The sequence below is a fragment of the Athalia rosae genome, chromosome 1 (assembly GCF_917208135.1).
Source record: "Athalia rosae chromosome 1, iyAthRosa1.1, whole genome shotgun sequence".
Classification (NCBI taxonomy): Eukaryota; Metazoa; Arthropoda; class Insecta; order Hymenoptera; family Athaliidae; genus Athalia; species Athalia rosae.
The window spans coordinates 15776201-15799848 of NC_064026.1; the positions used below are offsets into that span (position 1 = coordinate 15776201).

The 23648-nt window shown below is 44.0% G+C and overlaps 1 protein-coding gene across 6 annotated transcripts in view; it reads right to left on the reverse strand.

Moving 5' to 3' along the window:
• Positions 1–23648, reverse strand: part of LOC105690566 (polypyrimidine tract-binding protein 1) — a 296563-nt gene that overhangs the window by 33095 nt on the left and 239820 nt on the right. For 4 of the 6 annotated variants that reach the window (XM_048656170.1, XM_012408434.3, XM_048656173.1 and 1 more), the window contains 2 exons: positions 22041–22190; positions 6122–6307 (listed from right to left, as the gene is read on the reverse strand). In XM_048656170.1, the coding sequence (XP_048512127.1) occupies positions 6122–6307; positions 22041–22190 (336 nt within the window). The remainder of the gene's footprint in view (positions 1–6121; positions 6308–22040; positions 22191–23648) is intronic. The other 2 variants (XM_048656159.1, XM_048656165.1) reach the window with 1 other exon arrangement.

The window sequence follows — 23648 nt, forward strand, 5'->3', positions numbered from 1 at the left end:
AGGCCACGGGTGGTATACGTATAGCGTAGAATACGTCTTATCGTTACGGCCACCGCGGATCCGTCATTTTAAATTCACGTCAGGCGCGCGTACGTCCTTTCCATTTCGAGGGTAAATTTATCGTACCGAACTCTTTGTAATTAGCACGAAGTCGAATCGCGGTATACATATATATATATATACGGCGAGAATGGAACGGCGGAGGATTGCAGTCGATGCGCGAACTTCTTCGCATAATTACCCATTAACGCAATTTACACACAACAGGAATCGCGAATAATTCACGCGGCTGTTCGAGGGGACTGTAAAAATTCTTCAAACAAAGCACACTCGAATAACGGTTGAACCCAACAACCGTTGGTGCGTTGAAAATTTTTTAACGCGAAAAATTTGATACGCACAGATTTTACCGAATCGCTTTTTCGAAGAACAGATGCGAATGGACCGAGCCAAAGCCACAAACACCCGAAGTATCGAGATTCGCGTCACCGTGTAAGCGGGAATATTCCTGCTTTCTTTTGTTTTTTTTTTTGTTTTTGTTCTATTTTTTTCATCGTACATAAAAGGGAGAAGGGAGAAAAAAATTAAAATAAAGAAAGACGGGGGGAGAGGGGAAGAGGGGAAGAGAGAAAGAGAGAAAGATAGAGAGAGCGGAGGGATGAGTCGGAGGGGATAGATGAAAAAAGCCGAGAAAAAATAATATTCGAGGCGGCACGTAGAAACAATGCGGCCCCGTAGATCACCCAAGACGTTCCCCCGTTCCGTTCGGAGACACCGCGAATAGTACTTACGCGACGCTCGGAGACGACGACGCCCCCCCCCCGTTCCTCCATTAAAAATATTACGCCATCTTGCCCGCGTCGCGGCGCCCCGTCAGCTACAAGTCCGAATAACAATGTACCATTGTTACCGAGCTGCAACCCCTGAAATATGGAATACTCGGTACGACCTCAAACCCCCCCCCCCCCCTGAAAACACTGCTGCAAGCTCAGACTCGAATCTTCTCCGTTTCCCCGTGACGCTTTTCTCATAATGAATTATTGTGTTTACTTCCTTTCGTGTGAAACCGCGACTATTCAAAGTTTCGAAAAAACTCGACGAGAGTCCCCCCCCCCCCCCTCACCCCCTGCCGCATCATACGCACAATTTTTCGATCCATTGACGATTCTTTTTTCTTCAAACTTTCTTAGTTTTTCACCGTTCACATTTATCGCGATCGTTAGAACTTATACGACCTAGAACCGAAAATCGAGGTGAGTCGGTGCGATTTTTTTTCGCACACCGTCGATGTGATTTCTCGAAGAAAGAAAAAAAAAAAAAAAAAAAAAGGGGGCGAAGAGAAAAAAGACTCCTCGACCTTTTTTTTCTTTTTTTTTGATTTTTTTTGTATGATTCAAATCTTTTTTTTGTTTTTTCTTTTTTTTTCTCGCGAAAGAATCGCGAAGTTGGTAAGGAAAGTGATATACGGTAGAAAATCTAGGGAGTTTCAGACACAAATCCTCAATCAAGAAACCGCGCGCGGGGAGTCTTACACCGCACTTGCTCCCTCCTCTCGCACTCCGCTATTTTCCTCGCTTCCGTTTTTCCTCTTTTTCTTCGTTAATTTGCCCATTGTTCGTCTCGCTTTCAGAAACTCCGCGCCAAGGGGGTATAGTGACTGATTCAACCCTTTCCGGAACGTACGTAAGTCTTTGTTATACATTTCAGTCGCGGTGGTAATTAATATATATTATATATATATATATATACACCGCGGGACTAGAATCTGCATAACGCGGGCAGAGTTTTTCGACGGACGGTGAAAAATCACTGATACCTTAAGATTATTGACCCCCCCCCCCCCTCCGAAAATTCCCCCTCTAAAATCATTCTACCCTCGAACATCATTTTCAATTGTTTTCCGATAAATTTCTACGAGAGAAATGGCTGTGTAAGAAAATAAAACATTTTACCCACTAGATTACCGTACAGGGTTTCACTCGTACCAACCTCAGTTTTTTTTTTTTTTTTTCTTTGTTTTTTGTTTTTTCGTTTTTCTGAAGGAGACAAAGATCCGGAGTATCTTCGACAGTACGGGGTTGTATGGGTCGGTTGGGATGCGTTTTACAGTGGAAAACGACAACGCGTCGAGGGTATAAAACAAGATTATATCTCCCGAGATACGGGACGTGTGGGGTAGTTGTTTTTTCTTTGTCGTTTTCAATTTTTTTTCTTTTTTTTTCCCTACCCTTATTCGAAGCCAGGTATTCGGGTTCGACGTACATATCGCGCCGTACGTATTTTTCGTGTGACCGTCCAAATCTCGCAGAATAGAAGAGAGTTTAGGGTCCGAGGGGTTTCGGAATAGAAGGGCCGCCCGCCTCCTTCAGAATGACGCCGTATGTATAGTAAATCCCTTTACGAGTGTCACGGGTGCAAACTTGAAGGGAAATTTTCATCCCTGAAGTCCGTATATAAACGTATATCGTATCAGAATGAGACGTCTTGTCTTCTATTCTTTCTGGAACAATGGTAACAGCCAGCTATTTCTACCCTCGCAACCCTTTTCCCATCACCTTTTCAACTTCCGTCTACTTTGATTCATTCATTTATTTATTTATTTATACTCATTTTTTATATCTTTCATTTTGTTTCCAGTATACCTTATACGGGGTGAAGGGGGCGGTACGTGTGGCAAAAATGACGTTCGTTTCGGATCTTCACTTTTTCTCACCCGCTTTCATTTTAATGATTTTTTTGTTTTCTTCGCAAAGAGGAAGGACAGAGAGTACGTAAAGTCGGCGGTGACGTCGTGACTCAAAGAGTGCGATTACGCCGTCTACGCTGGTCTCCGTCGAACTCTCGACGTCACCAATTTATACGAAGAAGATAGTTCCCACTATATCGCGTCGCGCCGAGATAATTTCTGTAACGCGCTACGTCGTTGTCGTCTCCTGCGTGGGGGGGGGGGGGGGGGGGGGGTTGTTCCTTCTTCGCTCTGCCTTCGCCGTGTGCGAGCTTTTGAAGGGAAAAAGCAATCGGTGTAAAAGCCTAGGCCGCTTTAAAACGTACAAATTGGTGAGCGGGCGGTAGGTACGATGGTCCGATGATGATGGTGGGGTGCTACATATATACATCAGTATACACGTACACGTACCGCGTTACTACGCTTTGCGTCCGCCGCCGCCGCCGCCGCCTTTGGTTCGTGCAGAGGAGAGAGGAAAAAAAAAAGAAGAAAAAAGCAAAAAAAAAGAAAAACGAGAAAAAAGACAAATCTCGCGAACGTCGGTGATATATCCTCGTCGCCCCCCCCCCCCCCCCCTCTCCCTTCCCCGACACCCGTAAATCCACAGACCGTAAGATCATCGGAATGGTAATTCGCCGAGTAAATTTTCGCTCTCGTTTTTTTTTTTTTCCGTCCCTCTTTCCTTATTCGACCTTACAGCTTGGCGAGTTCAATCTCCCACGTGACTGTTTAACCGCAAATTATTGTCTTTGCACGTAAGCCATGTATTCGTACGCGTACAGGTTACACGTGTGCAGCAATTATTTAATTCGCCGGTGGACAAAACGCCCCCCCGCACCACGCGCCAAGTAATTGATTACGGCAGTTGTTATCACTGGACATGACAAAGTATACAATCTATCCAATGAAGATACGTAGATGCACGATGACGCAACAAACTCTGTAAATATAACGGGTGACTAATTTGAGAAAACGGGGTACCCTGAACATTCTTTTTTTTTCAAATTATCGAAAATGACCCGAGTTATCCCGCGTTGAATCATCATTATTGCTTATGGTTTCTCCCCGTTTCGCCCCTCATTTCCCCCTACATATACCCGAATGATATATTTTGGGAAACGAGTGGCTCGGGTAAATGTTTACATACATGTATGTATAACTACATCGAAGCCGTTACTCGCTAAAAGTGAGGATTAATTAATTGCCGGAATAAAAGGAGAGAGAGAGAGGGAGCGAGAGAGTTGAAAGTAAGCTCTGCTTTACTCGGATGGATAAGTAATGAGCCCCGTGGCTAATTTCGAGTCGAGTATAGTCAAGTACAAAGCTCCATCGAACCGCGACGCGTGGTATACGTGTACCGTGCACAATTATTATGGGGTAAAATTTACTACGCGTTTTAACAATGACGGTAAATACGTATCGCACACGTTAACCGTTCGCCCCGGTCGTCGTCGCGGTATATTATAATAATTGAAACAACAAACAAAGAGAAACCGTATACGTGCGATCGTAGCTACGAATAACGCGTTGTTGGTCAAGGTTAGCTTTGTTTTTCCCCGATTGTCCCGCCGCGCCGAACGAGCCCGGGTCAACTGAATTTCGTAAGCGGTGTGGTATATAATTTACGTCGCGCGATTTTCCTACGATATTTCGCCCTATTTTCAAGGGATGTGGGCTACGCGATAAAATACTAAGAGGGAGGGGTGGGGGGGGGGAGGGGGGGGGGATGGAGAGCGGAGAATGGCGAATGCGCCGAGTGACGGAGTATGTAACGCCACACACGCACACACGTGCGAACCATGGCTGGAATATTATAGGGAAACTTGGACCAAAGCACACCTCGTCTACGGGAGACGAACGGTTACCGCTACAGGCGGAATATATATGGAAGCGAAGGGTCGTGTAAGGAGGGGGGGTGGGATTGTGAACGGGATGAGTTTCGGGCGGTTGGAAGGAAACCGGTGATGGACTTTGCCCACTAGCGGTTGTTCATAAATTATGGGGGCGTTAATTATGACGGAGCTTAAGTCTGTTCGGGTTGTTTGGTTCGCGTAATACGTAAACTCCGTCGCGGACGTACGTCCAATTTCTACGTCTACATACGCAGTGGGAACGAACGCAACGACGACGTCGCGACGGAGATGCGAAAGTCGCCGGAAGTACTCGGGGGGGGGCCGCGGGGAAAAACAGACGAGAGAGAGGGAAAACGGGAAGGTTTTCAAGTCAGAACTACGAAGGTACCGCACGCTTGAAATTTGGTAAACGTTGCGCGAAATAGGAAAAAGAAAAAAAAAAAAAAAAAAAAATGAAAAGTAGAAAATTTGAGGAACCGTTGCTTTTTCTCTCTCCGTTCGGCCAGCGATTATCCCGAATAATACGTTTTGACGTTCGATCATCGTTGAAACAATTCTACGAATTGATAGCTCGTCGGATTGTGTCGAGTTTTCCGCTGGTATTCAGTTGGCAATGCAAAATTTCCGAGAGGAATTTAAGCGGTTGAGATTGATGTACGCGTGAAAGTGACATTGAAATTTACCCGTAACGAAAATTACGCGTAATATAGCCTCCCGTCATACGCCCTTGCCAGCGGTCAGTTATCCGGCAATCATATTATACGGTAACGGACACGCGTTATAATCGATGATCCTGCGGGATGGAGATGGACAATCATTCCTCATCGTAAACGTATATGGGTGTATACACGTATGTTTACGAGAAAAAAAAAAATAAAAAAAAAAAAAATAACTGAAAAATAATTTTCTGATCGATTCCGCCGATGAATTTTCATCGATCGAATGACACGTGAAATCGCAAACTATAAAAACACCGCTCGTTAAACGTACATCCGAGGATAAGCAAACGCGGAAAAAAGAAAGCTGAAAATTCATCTCGACCGTTATCCTGCAGGAATCAAATGCGACGTACGTATAATAAACGTCAATGTGTCGTTCGCGCGAGCTATTTTATATATATATGTATACATGCATAGGTATGTATACGGCAACGAAACGACCGGAAATTTATATTATTACAGCGATCCGAAACCGCCGTCTCGCATAAAACGTATGTCTATACACCACGAATAATATATGCTGTCGATATATATAACTTTAGATGAAAAACAAGAAGAAGAAAAAAAAAAAAAAAAAATTCAACGGTATATGCAGGCATACGAATAACTTTGATGATGCACAGGGTGTTTCATACGATTTGGAACAGCCGTGATATGGTAGGTGATTTTTTTTGTTTTGTTTTTTTGTTTTTTTTTTGTTTTTTTTTTTTCAGAATCGTTGGTTGTTCCGACCGAATGAAACATTCCGTATATATATGTATATCAATGATCTATGTAATATTAATAATATTAATAAATAAAAATAAAATAATAATGATACTGACGTTGGACGGGTTGGCGATGATGTTTGTGGGACTACTGACCGCGTTGCTGTGCGTCTGGTCCGTCTTCAGTTCACGATGATTGCTAAACTGAACGTAAACCGCTCTTCCCCTTAACTGGGCGACGCAGGACGCGTAATACGTTACCATTGTGGCCGCAGCCCCCTCGTCGGCCATCTCCAAAAATGCCTGAAACAGAGAACGTGCAGGAAGCTTCGTTAAACGGGCGAGTGGAAAAATGCGGAAGATACATCATATACAATCTATTCGTACGGTTGCGTTTTAATGGGGGGGGGGGGCTCCTCTCCTCTCTCTCTCTCTCCCCTCCAAGTTCAGTTTCTCGAGATCTCGCTCAATTTCCAATTTGCCAGAGAGTGTTTACACGTTTGGCCTAGTTCTCGGCACACAAGGGTAACGAAAGAGGGGTGAGCAGCGGGTTCCTTATTTCCACTGATATTTCACTTCCCCAATTTCCCCCCCCCCCCCCCCATCCAACGATTTCTCCGCTTTTACTCTATACACCACCACCTCGCTACTATACGCGACGTACCTACTCTGCACCGCGAACGTTCCTTAATTAATCTGCATAATTTCCTCACTCACTACCCTCCCATCCCCAGTTTCTCTATTTCGCTCGCTCCTCCGTAGCTCTCTTATGGTTACATCGGGCCAGATTAAATTTACCTTACGATGGAAAACCTGCCAGCCGAATGAAAAGTGAGAAAGAAAAAAAAAAAAGGAAAGAAATTAAAGAAAAAAAAAAAAAGAAAAGAAAATCACTCGGCACGTGCAGGAATCGAGGCATTTTTCTATTCGTTAAAATTTCGCAAATAATAGCACCGTGGATGCCAGTGAAAAAGAAGATAACGAAAGAGAAAAAAAAAGAGCAAAGGTAAGAATTCAGGGTATACAGGATGAATGGGGAATGGAAGAAACAACTCTGCGGGTGATGGTCGAATCGATAACGTTATCTGTATTATATTGAATTCGTTTCCTCGAAATTGATTTCATTTAGGAGTTAGGTGCGCGGCGAAACAACGACTATGCATCGGTGGAGCGTAGAAGTCTTCCTGCTGAGCACACAAACTTTAGTAATTATATTTTACACGTAAAAGGGTGTAACTGGGCGGCGTGCGATAATAGATAATGGGATTTCACCGTATTCGTACAATATAATCACCGTTTTAGTATCGGAATAACTTTCGAAAGAAGATATATATATACATATATATATATATAGACAGGGTGTCGGTACGGGGGTTAATCTCAGGGATCGCCCTGACGATAAATAACGAACAGCTGAGCTAGCGGTTTCGACCCCTCCGATAGTGTTCGAACTTCGGAAAACCTTCGAGGCGTTCGAATTAAAACAAAATCGATTTTCGCATTTTGGAGAAATATTTTTTGAAAATATTCATCGCTCTCGTCGCCATGCCCCTAACCGGAATCCCGTTCGAATTCATCGAATCCGGGGGTAGTTCGAACCGAGTAAATTATTCGATTTTTTTTTTTTTTTTTTCCCCGAAAAACCGATAAAAAATGAAAAAATATCTGCAATTCTAAACTTCACCCGTACAACGATGCGCAGACCCGCATGTACCCACCCTTTCGACGTTAAAAAAAATCATGATAATAATCACAAAAGAAATCTGTGCAGCATATTCATTTTGTCTCGCGTTTTTGTGATTCCGTGGGGAAATTTTCGCGAGAGCTATAATATAGTTTTCGAGCATATGTTAATGAAAACAAAATATGTATGTATATACATATATATATGTACATGGTATGTTACATGGGTGGTTAGGTGGGAGTGCGCGATGTTCTGGATGAGAATAAAAATATATCGCGACGCAACAGAGGAGTTCTAGTGTATCAGTTTCGGACTTAATAAAACTGACAACGCGATCCGTTCAAATCGGTAACGACACGTACATATGTGCGCGGTAGATGGGAACATATTTTCCATATGTTATAATACGGTGTGAATACAAAAGAGAACCAATTGGGTTATTGTTTCGACTCGACGATTTTTTGTTCGAATATCGATATCGCCCTTCGGCTTCGTTGTAGAGGTGCACAGGCGGCACGTGCATCCGATTTACACAGCCCGGCACATATGCCGTGCAAAAATTTCACGGGGGAAAAAGTGAGGCCGACAAAGAAAATCGTTAGGATGAAAAACGAGACGAAGAAAGTTCGGCGGTCGAGATAAGGGAATCGCGGAAATGAAAAAAATTCTGGACGAAAGAGCGGAATGCGGAGTTGCGGTTGGCGGATGGTGCGAAATTTTCTTCGAATCAAGTTCGCGTACTTCGAGATTTTAGCGACCGCATACGGGGTAAATTTTTAACGACGAAAATAAGTGGAAAGCAAAATAATTGGGCGAGAACGTCGGGTGGGTGGAAACTGAATTTCGGATCTCTATGCGTCATTACGTCGCAGAGACGGAGTGTAACTTTGTTAGGAGAAATTTTCATCGTAGTTAGAGTCGTCCCTGTGCACGCTCTGATATTTCTGTTAGCAATTGTTGCTTCTGTATTTCCCTCGCTCTGGTCGGACGTTGTCTCTGAAAATACTGCGGAATGAATTGCACGTATAAATGTGTGTATACGCGGGTAGAGGTGGAGTACCATTTCCACTAACCGTAATTAAGGGAAAACCGAGGGGAGAGGAGATAGCGAGCGAGTGGATGGGAAGGAAAGAGGGAGAAAGATACGCAGGTGGCGATGCACGCGGGACTCGAGAAGTTCCCGACAAACGGCTACTTCCTCGTTCTCACCTATATTTGCTGCATTTGCATTACCTACGGCCAAACCGAACACGTCTACACCCTACCTGTGTACGTCCGAAATGACGACCGGCCGCGGGTGTCCGCAGAACCGGCCGAATCAACGCAAACTCAACTATGTACGGTAAAACCATTATTCGGTGCAATCAACGCGGGCGTATAATAACCGAATTCCACGACTGGAAAAATGAACGCGATCGACGATCGTTGATTTTTCTTCTCCGCTCTTTCCCATCTTTTCTTCTATTCATCGCGCACGCGGATTTTTCTCTTTCAGCGGTTCCACTTGAGAGAAGAGCGGATTATTATTTACAAACGTTAGTTTGAATATATCGCTGAGATTTTATCCGAAAATTGAATTTCGCTGTTGCAAAAGAGAGGAGAAAAAGGAGAAAAAGGAGAAAAAGGAGAAAAAGGAGAAAAAAAAAAATAATAACCTGTTGTTTGCGGTTGTTATCGCGCGATTACTTGAAATTCTTGGTATAATATCAGCCGGGATATAAGGGGGAGAGAAATGGCGAAAGGAAAAAAATAAAGGAAGAGTGTATGTACCCATAGGAAATGGGAAGGGAAAATTTTCTCGCGTACCTAGCCGTAGCGAGGAGCGTCACCACATCCTCTTCCAGATCATCCCGCATCTTCCCCATTCTTCATCCCCTGCGTAGGGGATGTATCGTGGCCGTGTAGAGCCGCGCGTTCGAGGGTAAACATTGGTGGTATAAGAAAAGAAATAATCTGCCTGAAATTTCTAGGGGGCGGTTGGATGGAGGCAACCCTTACCCTCGGAGAATGGAGGAAGAAAGAGGGGCGACGGTGCCTCCTTATTTTTCATCCCCCCCCCCCCCCCCCCTCGACCCCGCTTCCTACACCGCTTTTCGCTACACCGAAAAGGATATATCCTCGGCGTTACGTTTCTCGGCACAGAAACGGGGTATTCTCATAGTTGGTACACCCAACGTCAACCTATACGTAGTAGAGAAAGCTTACGAATATACTCTGGAGAGGTTGTAGGCGGCTTACCTCTCGCTAATTGAAAAGTTACCTGCGATTATCCGCAGCCGTACCGAGGTAAAGTTTAAGTTAAGATCTCTCGTCACGGTTCATACCGCAGCTAGTTGTACGTAGATCCGGACATTACGGGGGAAGAATCGAGAGATCAGGGATACCGAAGTTAAACCTGACCCATTGAAGCGAATCTCGTATCACGACACGCCGGGATAATTATTTAATTCGGAGCGTGACGGATAACGGGGATCAAGAGAGGAGACGAGGTTACAGGTTAACGATTTTTCAAATGCCGGGGCGAAAGTTTTGTTCGGGCCGCTGCTGCGTCCGTTGAAAAATTGGCGCGGCACCTTCCGCCCCATCCCCCATTCCCCCCCATCCCCCTCCCGCGAATTTTCCTTTTTGACGAGTATGGGGCTAATTGGGTTCGTTTCATTTTGAGAAGTGGAGGAAACAAGAGAAGGATACTTAGCCGCTCGGGTGGTCGAGGGGGCAGGTTGTACGTCGCGCTTGTACAAACGTGAAACGAGCGAAGGAGCACAAATAATCAATAGCAATTCCATTCCCTGGGCGCCTCCGCCTTACTTTGCCCCATCTTCTTTTTCCCCTCGCTTCTTCGCCCCCTACCACCACCACTGCGAGAGAGGGAGGGTTTAGGTCAGGATCTCCGAGAGGTGTCCAGAGCGTTAGAAGCTGGGGACTTTTCTTTCCTTACCCTGCATCGTCCCTTTATCCCCTCATTTTACCGGGACGTTGTCGGAAAGAAAAAGTCGCGCGAGGATCGCGTGTCGCGGATCGTATATGGATACCCTACTATTTTCTCGCACCCTGTTCTTCATTTATTTATTTATTTATTTATTTATTTATTTTTATATGATTTTATTTTCAATTTCACGACGCTAATAACGTATCACCTGAGGTTATTCTCCGAGAGACGACTGACTCCGGGGGATATTTTTCTCTACACAGGTATACCACGAAGTCGAGAAAAAGAGCGCCGTGTTATATACCAACCTTGCGTTAAACCCATTACAAGGGTAATAAATATTTTATGGTATATAATACGGTATATTTTTTTCTTCCCCGGAGTTGACGATTGTTATCATTATTTTATAGCCACCGAAAACCTTGAACCTTCGATGTGATATTTACCCCCCCCCCCCCCTCGAACTCGCCGAGATTCGCAATAATTTTTTCCAAATTTATGAAAAATTTCTCTCGCGTCGCGTGCGGCGGAGGAAAAATGGGAGAAAAAAAAAAAAACGAAAGAATCGCATTCGATTTTCAGCGGTTGAGAATTATGAAAAATTTGCGCGTCTGCAGCGTACATATCGTTGAAAATATTCGATATCGTCGAACGATCGAGTGCACATAATTCGTTTTACGTATTATGTGTAGAGAAGTGTACGAGTGATGATGAAGAAATAAGGGGCACATACGGTATACATACCGAGCAAAGAGCAGTAAATAATGGTTACTTGATAAAACACGTCAAATTATAAAGATATATCCCCACGAAGCATAGGCGAGAGGGGACGGGTGCATACCACGTGATAAAACTAACCATTATACCTATATATTTATTACAGCGAACAGAGAATCCGCAAGAGAAAAGCATCCCCCCCCCCCCCCCCCCCCCCTCCGTGTAAGGGAGCAGCGGCATGCAGAGATGGTTGTACAGGTACGGTGGTCGATTTTCCCCACATTTCTCCATCGGGAAAAAGAGCGGAGCGTGGATTTTTATACCACCAACACCGTCGCATCGCAATCGTACGTATTGTACCTACCTAACCTAACCTACCTCAACTTTAATATTACGGTAGTGGTATTTATGCGCCGGTGGGACAACCGCTCCTATTTCCCTTTCCACCCCTCGCGTAATACAAGGATAATAATATAAGTCCGTATTAATGATATAATATTTCTTTGATTCACCTCGGAAACTTCAACGGGCCGGAGGGGGGGGGGGGGAAGAACGTTTCTCCTAACAAACTCCTTTAAGCGTACGACTTGGAAAAAGAACGAATTCGAACGTAGTTACACCGACCCTCTTCCCTCCTCTCCTCTTTCCTTCTTCTAGCCATCGCCCTTTTCCATTTCCCCCCCCCCCCCCCCCCCCCCCTCATACCCTAGAGCTCTATTTTCCGTTCCGGATTCCAGGTTTTCTATCTCACTCAGTTGAGAGGGACTTGGGGAATCTGTTTGCGGTTGGTCGCGGATAAATTACGTTCGAATTTCCAGGAATGATATAAGTAGGGGTAGAGTTCGCGGTTCGTTTCCGGTTACGCGACCGGTCTATAAAGTGTGTAGGTTTTCTATAAATAGTCGTGTATACCGATCATCGTTTGGTATATCATCTGTCGAGTTCGGAACTGCACGACGGCTCTGTACCACATTATAGCTCGGTTCAATCGAAAATGTAAACCACACGCACCGTGCATCTGTTATATATACATTTAATTTTCCGGCTGATAGAGGAGCTCTCGGAAAACGATAGGTAAAAAAAACGTCACCGCTCGCTCCTATCATACTATTTTACTCGGATTGTAATTCCGCCCGGATACGGGAGATATGACGGATACGAATTACGAAAATCTTCGAGAAAAAATCCATTTATATCCAGATAATGAAAAGGCGGGGGTCTCTTTCGCGGGTCGCTTATTACCCGACGCGAAGTATAGATATATTAAAATTGAAGACTTTTAAAATAAACGCGACTCGCACTCGATCCGGAGAGTTTCCGTTACGAGTTCCAGTGTGTAGTTTATGGGAAATTTATCAAGCGAGGAAATTCGGCGCGGTAGGCGGGGATCGGGGGGCGGAAGGGCGAGCCGCTTTTCTGTGGATATTAATTTCGATCGTTAGCCGGAAATGACCGAGCCGAGCCCTCGATTAGAGGGTGTTCCGCGTATAGTCGAATGTGTGGTGGGTCGGCACGGCGTTGTTACCCCCCTCTCCCCCCTCCCCCCGCACGATGGTGTAGGGTAAGCAGAATCAAGGAAACCAAACACTCCTGCTACTGCCGGGACAGCGTAACACTTATCTCTAATGTCACCGACGACCGTCGCCTAGCCGCTCAATTTATCACCGCACCACCGAAAACTTTTACACGCGCATTTGTATCGAACACCCGATAAAACCCCAACACGACTACGGCCGACAGCGAACATCGACGATCGCCTCATTTACGGGATAATACAATGTGGAGATAAATTCCAATTCGAGCATCACTTCTTTTTCTTCCACGGTTATCGATGGGTGTATACATATAATGATAGACGCAACGTTCGCTCGTAACCGGATTTTCCCGATCATTGGTAAATTTAGCGGATAAAAAGCCACCGGTTTTTAGTCTCTTTTCGTTCGCTCAATCTTTTTTTTTTTTGTATTTCATTTAAATTTATCCACTCGTTTTATTTTTCGCTTATTTTCCTCATCGTCCAATTTGATCCGCTCTCCAGCGTGCTACGACGTTTTTCGCGTACCTTGTGCACTTAGCCTCATTATATACGTACTCCGACGAATTACGAAATATCTCGGAAGAATTCCCGGGCGTACTTTTTTTCCGTAACCGTTGGACGAAATGAAGAAAAAAAAATCACGAGAAGAGACGAGGATAAAAAATAAAAAGAGAGTAACATATAGAATTCCTCTTGTAGAATCCTTGGATCTTCATGGTGGACGACGTTCTCCTCGAGGACTTTCTACTCCTTACCGAGACCAGTGGGATAGAGAAAATCGAAATGCGAGTAGAATCTATTGTCGATTTATCTCGCGGAGGATACCGTGAATAGTTTTTAACCTCCTCGAGATGAAAAAAACTAAATAAAAAGTGAGAACGGAAAATAAAGCAGTTTTTGCCGGAGCGAAAATTCGTCGCAATTTTCACAGAGGAAAGGATAAGGAGAATTAGGGTAAAGGTTATTTTCTTCGAATTACAACTCGACTAATTTTCTCATTAGCAAATTGAACATCACGAAACGGATTCTAGGTACGTACAAGAGTTCGGTTGCTGTTTCCGAGAGCTGAATGACATGCGAACCGAAGAAAGAAAAAAAAAAAAAAAAAAAAAGAAACCAAACGAAAATCAAGATCAAAAAGGTCGTGGGGCCGGCCACCAGGTGAAAAGGTAATAAAAGTGAGTGGATGGTCGAAGAACAGGTGAAATGAATGGTGGAAAAAAAAATGAAAATAAATAAATAAATATCAATTAATGGAAAAACCTAATATCACATAGAGAGACACGATATAAGGATACGGTATCATAGAAAGTTGAGCAGAACGAAGAAATGAATGAGAAAAAAGAAACGGAAAAAAGTACCGAAAAGGGTGAGGTAAGGTGGGTATATGAGGCGGTTCGGTTACAGAAGGTAATAGATAGGGTCATTCCTTCGTCGAGGTCGCGAAAAGGTCACCGTCGCAGAGAGCTGCTGTAATTTTCTATATTATACACGTTATAGGTAGAGAAACAGCTGAGAATCTCGGCGGTTGTAGGCGATCGCTTTACAGGGAACAGGAAGACTTTTCTATGGCTTCGCGAGTCCTCCCGATTGGTTCATTTTCAACACACAGCCATCCGTACCGTACCCCCTGATCCCCCCTGATCCCCCCCCCCCCCCCCAAGTTCCACGTAGGTCCTCTCCTTTCACGTACATACGTTCGAAAACTGATTCTCATTTCACCGTTTCGCCGTTTCTCGTTCAACCGCAACTTTACTTAAAACTTTTTCATTTCAAGACTTCGTTCTATTGCCCGCGGTTGGTTCTCTCGCGACTGCATCACCCTCGCCCCCCACCCTTCGCCTACGCCGATATACTTTCAAACCCCTCACTCACCCCGTGCAACGTGTCGGTCTACGTACATGTCTAATATCGCGAATTTTCACGTTTTTTTCGGTATTATAGTTGAACTTAAACTTTTTTAACCCTATTCAAAGGAACTTCCAACGTCCGTGCAACACCGACGGTAGTTTCGCTTGATACACGTTGAGCTTTGTTGAAAGGGTGAAAAATTTTTCTACGGCTTCGCGGCTCCGCGGGTATATGAAAAACTTACACACCGGAGAAAAAGAGAGAGAAAAAAAAAAAAAGAAAAAGACCAAAAAAAAAAAGGAAGGAGGGAAAGAAAGAAAAACATAAAATTTGTAGCAGTTCGAAACTATCCGTTCAACGATGCGATATATGTATACCTAACCGCGCATATTTTTTCATCCACTGTACGCTCTATACTTCACTACTGTACGGTTGTGAATACAACCTTCGATCGAGATAAAAATGGACCGAACAAAAAAAAAAATGAAACTAATAAATCAAAGAAACCTCCGTACGATCCGAGCGCTCGAAGTTAATAAATTTCAAATCTATGTAGGTGAATGGGGTTGGAAACGTCAAGTGTTCCGATATTCGATGTATATACACGGTCTTTCTCGTCGCCGAACCTGGATGTGAGGGTTAGGTAGACGTTTGGAAACTGTGTGGTATTTTTTTTCTTTCATACATTTAACTCTATTTTCTTAACTTTATTGCATTTATTCGCGGTGTAGAGGGTGAGGGATATCGTATGAAGGGATCGAGATTCCCGGTGAGCGATCTTGGCGGTGTTACGTCTAAGCGATTCAATTCTGCATAGGAAAAGGAAGAGCAGAAAAAAAAAAAAAAAAAAACACAAAATAAGATGAAACAAGACATAAGAGAGAAAGAGAGAGAGAGAGGGAAAGAGAGAGAATCTAATTGATCAGCGTTATCCGCAGCCACCGCTGCTACATATATATATATATATATAACGGTAAATGCGGTATATTTCATTCCCCCTAGGAATAAAACCTGTAGAGAAAATAGGAAGAAATCGACGATCACGAGACAGGCAAGAGACGTCGGGAAACGCGCGTTATATAAGCGCGGAAACGGGAGAAGCAGCGTCTCTCTAGCGTCGGGGTTCGGTAAAGTGATACAAGCCGAACTAAACTACGGCAGACAAAAAAAAAAAAGGAAGAGAAATGAAAAAAAAAAAAAAGGTGAAGAAAAAAAGAAGCCAGAATATTGGCACTAACTTGAATTTATCGATGGCATTGACGGGGGTCTGTTTAGCGAAGTCTAACCCATTCTGGTAACTTATTTAGAAGATTTCGGAGTCCTTCTCCTGTGCAGGGATACACATGGTTATAGGTATATACCAATACGGCAAGGAGGTGTAGCTAACTCGGTTGGAAAAATTTAACACTCCGAGTATTCTTTGCGGAGCCGCGTATCTCGTCGGTTTTGAATTTGCCGGTTCGATGTTTCCTTATATTTTCCGAAGTTCACTATTCGCGAAAGTTATATACGTGACGAGAAGGAAAAATATTTAACACAGAAAACTCGATGAAAAAAATCCTCGAATCGCGGCCCGAATTTTGAGAAAAATCTGAGGCTAAATATATGGTGTTCTTTGGGGGCATAATTCGAAGGTTGTTGCAAAATTAATTTCAGGGCCGGCCCTTTTTTTCCATCTATTTTTGCGCGAGAAACCCGAATCCGTTGACTATAAATTGAGCTGCGAATTCTCTCATCGAGATGTCCTTGAAATATATGCAGATATACGAACTAATAAATAATCGCACAAAAACAAGAGCGATCCTCGAAGAGAATTCAGTCTGCGATCGCGTTTCATCTAGTCGAGGGGTTGCGGTCGGAGAACACGTCGGACAGGGAAGGACGTTTGAAAAAAAAATAAAATAAAGTAAAGCAACAAAATAGATCCGAGAGAAAATGCTCAAGAAACAGCTGCTGAAGGCTGCAGTTCCATTGCAGCGAATTTTTTCTGTCATTAGCGCGCGAAACATTCTCTTGATGACGGAAGCGACGAACTTAGAATTACATCCCTGAAAAATACAAAAAGAAAAAAGAAAAAAAAAAAAGAAAAAAAAATCTCATCGCTCCACGCAGTCGCGAATATTATTCCTAAAGGTTTGTACAGGAAGATAGGGGAACAGAGGAAAAGAGTGAGGTAAAAATTCGCTCGGTACCAATGCTCAGCATCCTTCTGCACATGCGAGAGAGAGAGAGAGATGGAGAAAGAGAGCAAGATTTACATATATGTATAGGTGTACGTATATGCATAGGTGTATCGCAATGAAAACCACTCGAGACCCCTCGGCCTGCACGCGTCGCTACATTTAATACCACCCACTACGCGAAGAAAGTGAGGTGGGTGTGCGCCGAATGGTGAAAGAGAAGAAAAGTAAAACTAAAATAATAAAAAAAAAAAAAACGCCAAGTAGAAAATGAAAGGGAGAATAAAAATCGTTCCACGAATATACGCGCTCTAGGGGTGAAAAGGTATCTCGAGTCAAATTGATAAATAATAGATAGAACATTGTTGTTATCATTATTATTTTTTATTCCGCTACGTGTATTCCAATAATATACCTACTTTAATAACGCGATATCTTCCGATAGTATCATAGACAAAAGTCTTCCCAAATTTGAGCTAAATCGATCGATAACTTTTTGAGCAATAGCTGCGGCAGTTCTTGACAATGTAGTCACGAGATAATCGCGTTTGGAGTTTCCGTACCGAAGAACTATGAATATTATTTTCAAAAACGGGATACGATAAATCCGAGAATATATTCGATATTTCGATTCGATCTTTTCACCGGATACTTTCGAGATATCGTACTTTGAGAATATGTAAAAAAGAGAAAACAAAAAAAATCGATTCTTTGAAAATTCCAATTAGACTCTGCTCCCCTTAGAAAGTGAAGAGGGACTTTCTTCCGTAACACGTGGAGCATCAGAAATGCATCGGTGCGCATCGAAACTAAGTCTGCGGTAGACAATTTCAAACACCCGTCTACAGCGTAGGACGTAGACAACGAGACAAGCAGACGACCGACCCGAAGGAGCTTTCGGAGTACATGGTATCGCGGTTATGTGTAAAAAAGAAGAAACAAAATAAAAATAAAAAAATAAAAAAAAAATCAGTGTCGTTCGTGGCGACATTATACACACTTCCCGGACCCCCACGACCTGCAGCAGGTTTTTTCACGGATCCCGCCTCCCCGTTTTCCGCACCCCACGAAAATCACCCTTCTGTAAGTACGTATATCGTCGCGCCCCCCAGAGCGCTCACTGCACCGGAAAGAATTTTAGGTACGTCTACCGCTCTTCATTTTCAAGGTAGAACAGAGGAAGATGAAGGAACGAGAAAAAATATAGGGATGGAAGAATCGAGCACGGGAGTTGTAATTTTTATATTCAAAGCTTTACCGCCGTTCAAGGCAAACCGCCCTCCGAGTCTCCAGATTGCAGTTTTTCCGCTCCGGATTTATACACCCCTGACTTTTAGTTATTCTCTTCGACGGTTTATTTAATTTTATTTTGTTAGAATTTTTTTTTTTTTTTTTTCATTCGCTTTCACCGCGCCACGGTCTCTCTTCACTGATTTTCTCTTTTCTCTCCCTTTCTTTTGTCACACTTGTTCTGTTTCTGGCTCCTTCTTCTTCTTCTTCTTCGTCTCGTACTCCCGCGATTCATTATTCCGGGAATTTGAACTTTTCTATTTCAAAAGGAAATTCTAAGCGCTCTCGGTATTTAGACGAACTATATACTCGGTATACGCGCAAAAGAGGAAATAATTCAAGTTCGGTAAGAATGTAATAAGGAGAAAAGTGAAGTAAGGGAAAATTGAGCGCGTGCAAGGAAAGAAATACGAGTAATAAACCAGCCAGCCTGCACTAGAGACATACGTCGCGCCTCGCGTCTTCGTCGAACGCGGGTATAAAGGAAAGTAAATTATACCGACCCACCTTTTTATTCGCGGCGGAGTTTTAATAATCCCAAAGAGGGTTCGAGTGCCGCGGCACGCCAACGTCCGGTTCGTCGCTTTGATTTCACGTCGAACTATAACCGGAAACCCCGTTCGTTGCACCGAATAATCCGTATGTGGAATTTCACTTCGTACTCCCACGTAAAATAGACGTATTTCAGAATCTCGGAATCGTCCAGCGACCTGCGTACCCGAGGAATAAACTGCAACTTTTCGATAACGCGACGAACGGCCGCCCGGGTCCGATAGAGAGAAGAGTAACGATGTTCAAAATCCAGCTGCTCAATTAGCGGTACGTTATACGTGCGCGTGTGACATGTACAGCATATACGCACGTGTGTAAGGGCTACCAATATGGGATTTATCGCATTACTTATTTTGCACAAAAGACGCTCCGAAGGAATACGTATAACGCGAGTAATTGGTTTCCATATTACGTACAGATTACATAGGTACATACAAGTATGTATTCCGCTCTTCCGATGATTTTCCACATCTCGTACAGTGCGGGCTATACCCGTACCATTCCGTTTTTCCCGTCTCTCATAACTCAAGACTCTCTATAACTCTAATTGAATTCATATTGAATTTAAAATATTAATACTTCTCTCTAACACCGTACAGTTATTATACGTTTCCCTGCCGCTTTTATATACCGCCAGGAGTATACACGTCAGACGGGAGCGGTCCCCTTGCCCACGGCTCTTTCGGTATATCTGTCCGTTTCTTTGAGCACCGCCATCACCGTCGCCATCGCGAACGGTCTGCCTCATTTACTCGTAAAATTAATTAACTAATTAAATCAAACGTCACGCTAAACACCTGCAGCCCTTTACCGGGGGATTTGAATACCACGGTAGACGCTGCAGCGCAAAGTTGCGCCTTTGATATCGAGTGAGCGGGACGTAAGGTTGTAAGGACGTGTAGACCCACCCTCCGCAGGGTCAACCAGATTGAGACTAATCAAAATTAGGTCACATTGAATGGAACCTTCTTCTCGTCGCGACGTTACATGGAGCGAAGGTACCGAAATTCTCGATCCGCGTTCCCCATATTTTTTTTCTTTTTTTTTTTTCTTTTTATCATGCCTTTATTCTAGTCGCAGGACGGTTCTAGAAACGACGGAAAACTGTCGGGTAATTATACGGTTCGAAACAAAGTCTTAAAATATACATAGGAGGTAGTTGACTCAAGATGATATGATTTAATTTCCTTATCAGATCGGTGGCAGTGGTTTCTGGTATGCAGGTTGGCGGTAATAACCGCGCGGCTGGAGTATATTACGTTTAAATTCATGCGGCTAAGCAAACAGCCGTTTCAGTTTCGTAAAGTTCGTTTATATCCTTGGGAAGGAGCGAGAGGATTCGTACGGAGGGGGGGGGGGGGGGGAAGAGAGGGAGAGAATGAAGAGAGAAGGAAGGGCGGGACGGTTGGATAGCCGAGAGAAGAGAGAGGAGAAGAGAGAACTTGAACGGAGTTTGGGGTACGGGGGTGGAAGTGGCTCGGTTGACCCCTGCAGGCACTCGCCGTATTTGCTTTGATTCGAAGTTCCCACCAAGTTAGCTAGTGGAGCCGGTTCATCGTTTGATCCAGATTTCCACATGTCCTCCGTAACATCGTCCGTCGCCGGATGAAGCGAAGTGGGGGAGAAACTTTTCGAAAATTGAAGGGATTTGTCGGGGGTCCCCCGCGCCGTTTACACACCGTACGGTGTGCGGCCGTATTTCGCCGGGCTCCGAGGGTTTAGGTTCGACCACAGCTTCGAATAACTTCGATAACGTTCGGCTCTGGATATAACCTTATGTATTACGCCCCCAATACAATATATACACATATCGCTACATATATAGATACGCCGCGTACGTACATAATATATAATCTAAATGAAATTCACTACGTAACATCTTGATGTGTCTGAAGTTTGTCGGGGGTACAACTTCTCCTGCGAGCCTACTTTACCCGATAAACCCGATACTCCGCCTTCACCTAGGAGTACTCATCGATTACCCTTCATTATTATAATTACAGCTCGGTTCTGCTTCCTTCGGATCGTTTTCTCTGATCACGAATCAGAGAACGCACTTACCGCGTGCGCAGATGTCGGATGAGTCGCGTCTGTTATCAACGACAGGATCCAACGGAAAATTTGAAAATTCTTCTTTCGTTCGCCGCGAGCACTTATGGTACGCCATTTCGTTGCACAATTCGTCGCGATTGGATGTGATTAATAGATTATTGACGAAGGCGAAACTTATCGTCGGACCGCGGGATGGACGTAACAATTGGTGAGCGAAGGCCGGTTTGTTCGTAATATTTTGCAGCCGTGATTATAACATGAGAACGGACAGACGAACGGACGGACGGACGGACGGACGGACGGACGGACGGACGGACACGGTGGGATGGAGAGAAGCGGGATATCTGGAAAATGAACGAATGAACGAACGAACGGAGCGAGCTCGCGACTATCACTGAATAGTATTCATGGGATTTACATGTTATTCGAATATTCCATGGCTCGGTAAGCTACAACAAATGAATGCGAGAGCGTCCAAATTCAATCCCTTTTCGGGCCAGGAACTCTGACCAATGAAAACCAACTACAATTTGCAAGCGTTAATATTGAATTATTAACACGGTGCAGCAGCAACAGCAGCAGCAACAGCAGCAGCAGCAGTAGGGAACTATGTGAGTTAAATACTGTGCACGTATATGTATGTTCCGTTCGTATATGAATTTATGTAGAATTTTCCAACCGCTCAGCTATAAATAGATGTATACGAACGCCACGAGCATTCTCTGATGCGAATTGTACGCTAATTCTTAATTCTCCACGTTGCCAAATCGAAATAGATTAACGAATATTTAATTCCCCGGTTATTTATGCAGATTTCGAAAAACCCATCACGAAAATTCGCGTGGTTTTAGCGATTAGCGATTGAAAATAATTAAAATTAAAAAATCAAAAACGAACAAACAACCGTCGATATCCGATTCAACGAACTGTTTGACAATCGCTTCGGATCCGAGTGAAAAATCAGAGAGTTCTCGAAGTCAGGGTGGCGATTCAGCGGCGGCACCCGCGATAATCACCCGATTTCTGTTAGCCGTATACATGACATACACCACGTCGTTAATTAAGCCAACACTTGTTTTCACAGGACGATACGACGACCATTTTCAACTTTTATCAATTCCTCAAATACCATCGAGATCGATGGGCGACTTTATACGCAAAGGTTAGGGAGAAGAGCTTGGCTCGACGATAAAAATGAAGATATAAGAAATAAAAAGAGAAATTTCACATCAACTTTAACTGACCTGATTTTTTCCTTTCAGTACAAGGACGTTGGTCACTCTCCCGAAGGGTATTCCCAAGTGAACTATTTCCGCCTCTGTCACCTCGTTCGGTATATTTCTGATGTGGATAACCCGCGAGGGTTTGCCGTTGTGACTTTTGTCAAGTTTGGCCTGAAAAAGAGAAAATAAAAAAGAGGTGATTAATTTGGTGTATTTTTTTTTGTGTTTTTTGTGTTTTTTCTTCTATCTTATCCTACATTGAAAAACCGGCATACCGATGTTCGGTTTAATATACTCATCGTTAGTACATTTTCCTCCGATTGTAAATTTGAGAGTACTCCTCTCATGTCCGGTATTCTTTCCTCTAATATTTGTTACATTGGACGAACGCGTAAGTACGCAAATATACCGAAAATTTTCTCTAGCGTAATTCTCAATTTTGATCGAAAATCGATCGATATTCATCTCACGTAAAGGAATATCCGGTTGCCATATAATTCTTCGAACGAGGTAGGATTAAACATGAAAAAGCAAACGAATGAAGAATCGAGTGAAAAAAAAATATCGATCCCTTCGCACATAGGCGGGAACTTATTTCGTTCGTCGAACGGAAGTCGGGGGCTTCGTATAAAAATTTTTTTATTTATTTTTCATTCTCTCTGATGGGGTGTTAATTTAAAAAATCTCTTTTTCGCGGATATCCAGGTACGCGGGGGCGGGGGTGAAACCGATAAGGATTTAGTAATATTTTGTCACTCGTGACGCCAATAGGGTATATATATAATATATATATACACACACACACACACCCACCCGTTTGAATTATACATTCTCCCCCTTTACCGGGATTATCCTATCGGAGGAACCCTTCGCGTATATTTAAATCGAACCCCTTTCCTGCGGAGCAGAAGCAGCCGCCCGGCACAGTAGCTGGTACAGCGACGCGGCACCGCCGGCCCCAGGCAGAGTTTTCAATCACGCCTCAATCTAGTCAACTCCACTCGCAGAGTCATTCCCCTTCCGCACCCCCGAACCAGCCAGTCAGTCAGTCAGTCAGTCAGTTCTCACCCCCCCCCCCCCCTCCCCCCCGTTTCTATTCCCACACCACCGAGTCTCATCCTCGTCTTCATTCTCCGACATTTTCTCGAGCGGGTCTACTCCGCGCGCGCGAGGAATCCCCCCCGGGGCGAACGGAGGAGTCTCTTAAAACCGTTGTTGAGGTTTAAGCGAGTTTAACTGATCGGAAAACGCGTTTCTTATACCGAGATAAGAATATAGGTAGGAGTACACGTACCGGAGGGAGAAAAAGACGAGAGGGAAAGGGAGAGGGATGGCGGCGGATCCTATTGGGATTCGGTCGGTGTATATACAGATATTCGGTCTCGGGAAAGAGGGTACCCGTATAAGCGGGAGGAGCGTGAATGGCCGATCCTTCCTTTTTCTTTTTTCCTTTTCCCTTTTTATTTTTATTCCTTCATTTTTCTTTTTCCCCTTAACGAACGCGAAATAACCCCGGCGACGAGGATCCCGCCGATGGTATGGGTGGCGTAGTTCAATTTCCGAGGTGATCGTTTACGTATGTATGTACCTGGACGCACAGTGGCGGCTGCCCGCCGATCCTATACCGAA